Raw genomic sequence first — 9,714 nt, forward strand, 5'->3', positions numbered from 1 at the left:
CAGCACAGCAAAATTGATCGGAAGTATAGGTTGCCAACAGCGCTCAACTTTTTTCGCTGAATGACTAAGAACATTCAGAGCCGAAGACCAAATTTGTGGCGAAGCCCCGCATACGGGAGGGCATCGCCACTGATTCCATTTCAAAACATCGGAACGAAGGTCGTTGAGGGGGAATAAGAAAGGTAAATGTGGCGTTTGTTTCGTAGTATCTAGGCTTGTACAAGGGCTTTTCCGAAAACATAAATACGTAATACCTTCTTAGTAGGCCCCATACTCGTTCCTAGGCGCTGGGGGTTATCTGGAAAAGTGGTTCAGGGCCCCTTACGGGTAATCTGGACCGTGACATACCGATGCACTTTTTCTGTACTTGAGCTACAATCGGCGCCATCATTTTTTAAGAGAACTTGAAAATTGTAGCCTTGGCTGCCAGGCCGTCATGTTCTGTCTTGTGGCGAACTGAACAGAAGCCCGGAGTCTAGTTATATTCATGCATGTCTGTTACATAATATTTTTTTTCTATCATTGTAGGCGAAATATTTACTTCTATGTTTGCGCCGGCGATGCCCCTGGCCAGATCCTTTTCAAGGACAAAAATGGTGAGTATCTTGTTGCGGTAAAGAAGAAACGCATTATGTACCTTAAAGAAAGAAAGATAGGAATAAACAAACAAACAAAAAAGCAACAAGAAACAAGAAAGAAAGTAACAAAGAAAACGAGAAGAATGGCGCCAACTAATAGCGTCTGAATAAATGACTGAGCAGTTCTTTAAAGAAAAAGCGAATGTAGCTCGAAAGGTCAACGTCCCACTACGCAGAACTGAAAAGAAACCGATAAAGAAGTGCACCAGATTGTGGAATTGATGACAGATTATTCGGTTAACGAAGCAAGCAAGTGTGGCTATGCTTATAAGAAAAATAAAAGAAAGCAGCCCTTCAGGTCCGTGGCGCCATCTAGCGACACAGAGTTCGCTTAGAGGGGGCGCGGAGTTTGTGTTGCAGTAACTAAATAGAGAGCTTTAGTTTAGGGGACGCAAGCGGCTTGCGTACGCAACAACTAGGGGACGATAGTAGTGCGCATGCGCAGACGCCTACGTCTAGGTCTGAGCATGCGCACTACCGTCGCCCCTAGTTCTTGCGTACGCAAGCCGCTTGCGTCCCCTAAACTAAAACTCCCTAATATGTTCTACTTATCTGCTGATGTAAAGTGTCGGCAGCGTTGCAGCTTGGAATAATGAGCCCTTTTTTATGTATTGCTTAGCCTAAAACACCTATGTAACAAAATAAGGTTTCATGTCCAATTTGACAGTGTCACAAGATGTCGCCACCAGCTGTACGACTTGCGTCCACATTCGCCGTAGCCCGGAACATCCCTAAAGAGTGATATGTGTGTGGACAAGCTAAAGCATCCCGGTATCCGCCGAAATGAGTATTTCGCCCTCAGCACATAGTTCTTGTATTCTGCAACGTCTGAATGTTATGTACTCTCATCATTATCACGTTGCCGTATGCATCGTACACAGGCAACTAAAACTACACTACAGAACTAAAGCTACACAACAGGTATTCGGCTTTAATTCAAGAAGAGGACCTCGGTGTTGAAGCAATGAACGACAATCGTATGGGCATCATTAAGGAGTGTGCAATAGAAGTCGCTGGTAACTTCGTTAGACAGGATACCGCTAAGCTATCGCAGAAGACGAAATATCTGATCAAGGAACGCCAATGTATGAAAGCCTCTAACTCTACAGCTAGAATACAACTGGCAGAACATTCCAAGTTAATCAACAAGCGTAAGATAGCGGACGTAAGGAAGTATAATACTTAAAGGATTGAGCATGCTCTCAGGAACGGAGGAAGCCTAAAAGCAGTGAAGAAGGAACTAGAAATAGGCAAGGATCAAATGTATGCGTTAAGAGACAAAGCCAGCAATCTCATTACTAATATGGATAAGATAGTTTAAGGGGCTGAGGAGTTCTATGGATATTTATACAGCTCCAGTGGCACCCACGAATATAACGGAAGAGGGAATAGTCTAGAGGAATTCGACATCTCACAAGTAACTCCGGAAGGAGTTAAGAAAGCCTCGGGAGCTATGCAAATGGGGAAGGCAGCTGGGGATAATCAGGTTACAGCAGATTTATTGAAGGATGGTGTGCAGATTGTTCTAGAAAAACTGGCCACCCTGTAAACGCAGTGCCTCATGACCTCGAGCGTACCGGAATCGTGGAACAACGCCAATATAACCTTTATCCATAAGAATGGGGACGCCAAGGACTTGAAAAATTATAGACGGATCAGCTTACTGTCCGCTGTCTACAAAGTATTTACTAAGGTAATCGCAAATAGAATCAAGAACACCTTAGACTTCTGTCAACCAAAGGACCAGGCAGGATTCCGTAAAGGCTACTCAACAATAGGCCATATTCACACTATCAATCAGGTGATAGAGAAATGTGCGGTATATGACCAACCCTTATATATAGCTTTCATTGATTAAGAAAAAGCGCTTGATTCAGCCGAAACCTAAGCAGTCATGCAGGCGTTACGTAAGCAGGGGTGCAGACGAGCCGTATGTAAAAATACTGAAAGATATTTACAGCGGCTCCACAGCCACCGTACTCCTCCATAAAAAAGCAACAAAATCCCAATAAAGAAGGGCGTCAGGCAAGGAAATACGATCTCTCCAATGCTATTCACAGCGTGTTTAGAGGAGGTATTCACATGCCTGGATTGGGAAGAATTGGGGATAAGAGTTTATGGAGAATACCTTAGTAACTTGCGATTCGCTGATGATATTGCCTTGCTTAATAACTCAGGGCACCAATTGCAATACTTGCTCACTGACCTGGACAGGCAAAACAGAAGGGTGGGTCTAAAAGTTGATGTGCAGAAAACTACAATATTGTTTAACAGTCTCGGAAGACAACCGCAGTTTATGATAGGTAGCGAAGCACTGGAAGTGGTAAGGGAATACATCTACTCAGGGCAGGTAATGACCGCGCATCCGGATCATGAGACTGAAATAATTAGAAGAATAAAAATGGGCTGGGGTGCGTTCGGCAGGCATTCTCAGATCATAAACAGCTGGTTGCCATTATCCGTCAAGATAAAAGTGTATAACGGCTGTGTCTTACCAGTACTCACCTACGGGGCAGAAACCTGGAGGCTTACGAAAAGGGTTCTACGTAAATTGAGGACGACGCACCGGGCTATGGAAAGAAGAATTATGTGTGTAACGTTGAGGGGATAAGAAATGAGCAGATTGTGTGAGGGAACAAACAAAAGTTAATGACATCTTAGTTGAAATCAAGAAAAAGAAATGGGCATGGGCAGGTCATTTAATGAGGAGGGAAGGTAACCGGTGGTCATTAAGGGTTACAGACTGGATTACAAGAAAACGGAAGCGTAGCATGGGGCGGCGGAAAGTTAGGTGGACGGATGAGATTAAGAAGTTTACAGGGACAACATGGCCACAATTAGCACAGGACTGAGGTAGTGGGAGAAGTGTGGCAGATGCCTTTGCCCTGAAGTGGGCGTAGCCAGACTGCTGCTGATGATGATGCTGGCAAAGCTTTAAGCTGTATATTATTATTTACAGGCGATTAAATTTCCTACTGCAACTGCTCAAAGGAAACAGCTTTCCTGGAAATTTACTCGATTCTGTGAAGTTGCATAAACTATGTGCGTTCTTTAGATTGCCAGGGGCAAGATTTTAGACAAGCCACAGCAAGCTAAATAAGAGAAGCCAACCAATTGCAGGTGTCGGCATCACCCTCTTCATCCGGTTATATATACTTTCACTCTTCTGACTCGGCCCCATCGAAACCCTCTCCACTTGAGTGTGCTCCTCGCCTCTTGTCAGGCAATTAAGTAAGAAAACCACTGAATGTAGAAAACTTTATTCGTTTCCAAACAAAACTAACCTCCTATAAACGAGGAGAGCGTTTGATTGGGGAATTCTGGAAATGCTGCGGGTCACCGCCCGATCCTTGAGTTGGCGGTTACGTAAATTTGAGATCAGGTGATCGGAATAAAAATATATTGCAATGGTTTTAGGTTGTAGAGCCTCAGGTTATATCTTGGCAATAGTTCTGTCGTTTATTAACAATAATTGCTGAAGAATCGGACGTGTTTGATGGAGCTTGCAGCGTAGCGCTTTGTATTGTTCCTTTACAAACGGCAGTAGTATTTTCTAAATTATTTACCCTAACAGTTATAAAATTACTGAGGTATAAATTTCGTGAATTTTAGAGAACCAAACACTTTTCGTATTAGCACCCCCGCCTGCTCCCTTTCTTTCCGCTTCTTCCTTGCCAAGCAGCTTTAGTAACATACCTATCAACATTACATTGTTATTACTCGCAGTAAAGCGGAAGCTTTATCTCGCGGCATCCTGTGTAAATAATTGGAAATCGGCAATCGTTGTTTTAAGCAAAAACTGCACCGAGTTTTATGAGTTATGTTGAGTTTAGAAGAAACGGCTACAGTGTAATCATTTCGGTAAACGAATTGTTTATTTAGACCACAAACATTTTTTAACAAACATTCCTAAAAAATAACAAAACTCGTTGAAGCAAAACGTAGTATATGACTCTATACGGCAGCAACTGAAAACGATATTGAAGTTCTGTAAACTGCACATCATATTACATATAATGGGGCAGGCACGTACCCAGGGAGGGAGGGGGGGCACCGGGGGGCCGAGGCCCCCCTTCCCGAAATTAAGCGGCATACTCCCCCCCCCCCCCCCATCCTCCTACGCCACCACTCCTCACACACATCCCTTAAGCGCCGACAAATTAATTTACTCGGCGGTCAACATTTTGCTGCCATTTACAGCGAAAGCTGTGTATGACAAACTTCCGTAGTTTTATCGGCGTCCGTTAACAGAAAAAAATCATCATGTGGGCTGATCCTGGTGATAGTGCAAAAAGGGTCCAAGATCAATGGCACATAGCCCTGTGGATTCGAAAACCTATAACACGCCCTTCATAATCTTCGGGATGGACCTACTTTTGAGGATTGCTTCACGCCTGCTTCACCTCCGCGGCGGATGGTCCCGGTATTGCAATATCTTCGGGATCGGCCTACGTATGGGAGTTCTTCATGCCTGCTTCACCTCCGCCGGGGGTCGGCCCGGTGTTGCACAATCTTCGGGATTGGCCCACGTATGGAGAGTGCTTAACACCTGCTTCAGCTTTGCCGCGGGTCGGGCCGGTTTTGGACTATCTTCGGGAGCGGCCCACGTATGGGGAGTGCTTAACGCCTGTTTCACCTCCGCGGCGGGTCGACCCAATATTGCGCTATCTTCAGGCAGACCCGCAGCGGAGGTGAAACACTTTGCTTTTCGTTTGAGAGATGTGACTGTCGTCAGGTTTCGCTGCCATTCCATCTTTTTTTTAATTATGGGGTTTTACGTGCCAAACCCACTTTCTGATTATGAGGCACGCCGTAGTGGGGGACTGCGGAAATTTCGACCACCTGGGGTTCTTTAACGTGCACCTAAATCTAAGTACACGGGTGTTTTCGCATTTCGCCCCCATCGAAATGCGGCCGCCGTGGCCGGGATTCGATCCCGCGACCTCGTGCTCAGCAGCCTAACACCATAGCCACTGAGCAACCACGGCGGGTCCATTCCATCTTCACAGAGCGGAATGGTTGTTTTTCACTTCTTTTGGATGACGGTAGTTGTCGGCATCTCTTGGGGTGTGGAGGCCAGTTTTCTCATCGATTCGGTGTCCGCTCGATTAACTCAAGATGAATTCAGTTCTTACCATCTACTGCAGCAGGCAGGGCTTAGTTTGTTGTTTTAATTATAAGATTTTATTTTATTTATTATGCCTAACACAATTTTTATGTCACGATCTATTCAACGATCACGCGTATTGCTGTTGCTACGCTAGTTCAACCTTCTTTGTTTAGACTGATCCAGAGGCCAAGAACGGGACTCGGTTCATAGTCAGCTGGTCTGTATATAGGCTAGTGGAACGAGTTGGGGCCGGAGAAAACGCCAGTCGTAATTAACTTTTCCTTCATTATTTCCTCGAGTGACGGCTTGGAATTCCATGGAATTCCCAATTTTTTTGTCGGTACGCGACGTCTTGGTGAAAAAGGAAAGGTGAACAAAGTATCCCTATTTCCGTGGTTTGGTGCCAGGACATTCCCTCGGCATGGCCACTGACGCATGTACTGCCTTTTGTTTGTGAAGCACGAGTTCATGTTAGACCGTGTGGCATGTTTCGCCAGAATATGTAACCATTTAAGGATAGGGGTGGTCACTGGACCCTCACGTGTGCCCTGATGTTGTCTTTCCCACATGGCTCTCGCGTCTCCTGTAATACCGGTTAACCGCACAGCTGTGCCCCGCCATCGTTCAGTGTAGTTTACCATAGTACAAGAGATCCGGAAAGTGCTGCGCTGCTAACGCCACCTCACGGCAGCATTATTCGGGCGCAGGAGGGAGTTGTCTCTTCCTCTTTCGCTTGCCGTTGGTGATGCGCGGACGGCGGCGCGCGCGCTGAGACGCCCGTCGTAGGACTGTCTCACAAAAAGCTTCAAAGCGGGGGCCCGGAATGAAGTAACACGATAGTTCGAATGTGCCAGCGGGCCTGTACAAGCAAAAGGTTTGACGTTGGAGATCGCCATGGGGCGAACATTTATTTCCCTTCAATATCCTTCTTCAGTGAGGTCTACTTCCTCGCTTTCATAGCGCCCATCGGCATGCTCTATTGGTAGTAGTTCGGCTGGCTTGGTTCGTGTACAGAAGACGCAATAAATGCCCTTTTAATTGTTCCCATTACTCTGTTTGCGGTTCCTCGGTCCCAAGATCACGTTTGAGACCTCACACATTTTGCTCTAAGTGGCGATCAGTCTTGATGCAGCGGAGGACTCATTCTTGTTGCACTCCGGAATTTGATGCGCCCCTTAATTTTTCTTTACCTTCCCACATCCTAGTAAACGCACTATACCGATATGTGAACCATTGCTTAAAGTTTTGCCTGGTGCAGACGCGAGTGCCGAATTTCGGTCCCAACAAAGCCCATCGCTGGGCGTCACGCGAAGCAGACTAATGTCGTCACAAGTTCTAGCTGCACGAACGGGCTGCAGAAAACCCTCAGTATGTAAAGGTGTGGCATTTGACCGTCTCCATCTCCTTGCAGTTGATGGGCCTCTTCAAGAGGGTACAGTATTCTACTCTGACTACAAGGACTGCATCGTGCTGGATTTGCCTTACGGAAACTCACAAGGTAAGACAGCTGCCTTAGGAACACTTGTTAGGGCGCACTTCTTGAGCAGCCGGGATTTCAATGAAACGCTGTCAGAAGAACGAATAGCATTCCAGTGAATGCACTAGTTAATTATAATGTATTCTGTCATGACCATAACATTTAAACGAAGCTGGTACATAAATACCAATTGCGACTACACTGCAGTGACACCCAAGCATTATCTTTATTTTGGATTACCCAACATCGACTATGTTTGCTTGACTGAACCACCTGAAATTGCCACGTGTAGCGGCGGGCAGTTTTCCAAAGAAAAAAATGGTGCGAGGAAAAAAATTAAATTAAATCATGGGGTTTTACGTGCCAAAACCACTTTCTGATTATGATGCACGCCGTAGTGGAGGACTCCGGAAATTTCGACCACCTGGGGTTCTTTAACGTGCACCTAAATCTAAGTAGACGGGTGTCTTCGCATTTCGCCCCCATCGAAATGCGGCCGCCGTGGCCGGGATTCGATCCCACGACCTTGTGCTCAGCAGCCCAACACCATAGCCACTGAGCAACCACGGCGGGTATGGTGCGAGGAGGACAGCGCCGGAAAAGCCACAATGACTCACTTTTGGTATACCTGGAATATTTTGAGAAGAAAATATTCATATATATATATATATATATATATATATATATATATATATATATATATATATATATATATAATACTATTACTTACTGCAACGTGCCAGGAATTCTAATGCATGAACAGACACTGTCATCCTTTTACGACAGAATTTTATGACAGTAAAACCACTATAGGCTACATTTACATAGACTGCCTGGTAACTAGTCCTAATGAAAGCACTGGCTGTTTTAATTCACAAATTTTGAGACCATAGCAGAAGCAGCGGCAGTATTACTTCAAGCTGCGTACAAATACTTCGTAGTGAAGGCATATCAACACGCACTGTGACGATCCCACCGAAGAACACAAGAAGAAGCACTTATCTCTATGTATTCTTATCTCCAGCTCATCGCCTTAGTTTGTTATGTCTGCGTGACGCGTGAATGAGATAGAGAACCAAATAGTTCTGTTGCAACCGGTACTGTTTCCTCTATTAATGCGAGCTTTATGTCTAGCAATTCGTGGTAGCTCAGCAGCCACATAAAGCGAAGCTTTTGGGATGCCTTCTAACTAACGACCTCAGTCCAAACCTCATTGCAGTATAAAGTAAAAGTGCCGAATTGCACGTCGACTGCATCGCCAACGATTATCTCAAGACAATAGCACTTCCTCGCAAGTAGCCAACGCCGGCGGGATTTTCAGTAGAATGCGTGCATTGCGAGATTGCTTGATAATAACTCAACAATAATTGATCTTTGGAAAAAACCTTCCGACTATTTCGGTGGACCTTTCAATCGAAATCATCGGACCTGAGCCTGCAATTATTGTAGTAATCTTGTAATATCCTTTTAGGTTCAAAGTTATCTCTTGTTTACTCATAGAAACGGTAAATACGAAGACACATTGCCTGATTTATTTCTCTAGGTAGCTTTCCACGGCCGAGAAACTAAAACAAAAAGTTTATTTGTTCTTGTGCTGCCGTTTAATATCGCGTAAGCTGTTTTGTACAAAGTAATGTTCCAATTGCGTCTTTTGCCTCCACAGAATGCATGCTGTGGATATCTTGGGAAGCAAAGAACAACGTTCCGCAGCGTTGCACAGCGGAATATGAAGACACGTGCGATGACGCTAAACTAACATTTGACGATGAGACCTGCAGCCCTTTCTTCGAACTCAACGGATCATAGGACTGCTCTAACAAAGACATGTGGAGCTTATCCATTGCACTACAGCACGTCGCTTGGTTAATCTCCAAAAAATAAGTTCCTCACGCTTATATGGCATCTCGCACATTGCTGTAAAGTAGCAACTATAAGCTTAATTGGGATTGAAGGGGTAGAGCGAACTTTCTAAGCTTGCAACAATAAAATCATAGCTGAAAGGTACCTCAGTAGAAGCGAGAAGTTTCCTTAGTGGCACGTTGTACACTCGAGCATAGATGAGAATGCGGAGAAAGGTATAAACATCCATAAAGTAACATTCATAAAGAACTACATAAAGTACTATTTTCTTCTTGGAAGTCTGGTGCTACGTCCTTGCAACAACGTATAATTATGAGTGTCGTGCGCCGATGCACGCTAACACCGCGTAACATTACCTCGTAACCCAGTTCGTGATAATGGCCGAGCGACTACACCATAGGGCAGCTGTGGTCGGTGACATAGGTCCCATATCACCAAGCACCACACTTTCAGAAATCTTCCATTTCCTTAGAAATGCTGCCAGAGTACGATACAAACAGCAAAGTTGAGGGAAGTAGGCTGAACATGCTAATATCATTCAAACAAACAAAACAACAAAAAGAGCCACGAACTCAAAACTAAGAGACTCGTTCACCGAGAACTAATTTTGATCCCAGGAAAACAGGTAA

At 44.9% G+C, this 9,714-nt stretch overlaps 1 protein-coding gene across 1 annotated transcript in view; it reads left to right on the plus strand.

Moving 5' to 3' along the window:
• Positions 1–9,229, plus strand: part of LOC126540926 (uncharacterized) — a 34,568-nt gene extending 25,339 nt beyond the window's left edge. Inside the window, exons 3-5 of the mRNA XM_050187745.2 lie at positions 529–596; positions 7,160–7,246; positions 8,889–9,229. Coding sequence (XP_050043702.2) covers positions 529–596; positions 7,160–7,246; positions 8,889–9,031 — 298 coding nt within the window. The 3' untranslated portion in view covers positions 9,032–9,229. The remainder of the gene's footprint in view (positions 1–528; positions 597–7,159; positions 7,247–8,888) is intronic.
• Positions 9,230–9,714: the final 485 nt, after the last annotated feature.

This window comes from Dermacentor andersoni, chromosome 2, assembly GCF_023375885.2.
Source record: "Dermacentor andersoni chromosome 2, qqDerAnde1_hic_scaffold, whole genome shotgun sequence".
Classification (NCBI taxonomy): domain Eukaryota; kingdom Metazoa; phylum Arthropoda; class Arachnida; order Ixodida; family Ixodidae; genus Dermacentor; species Dermacentor andersoni.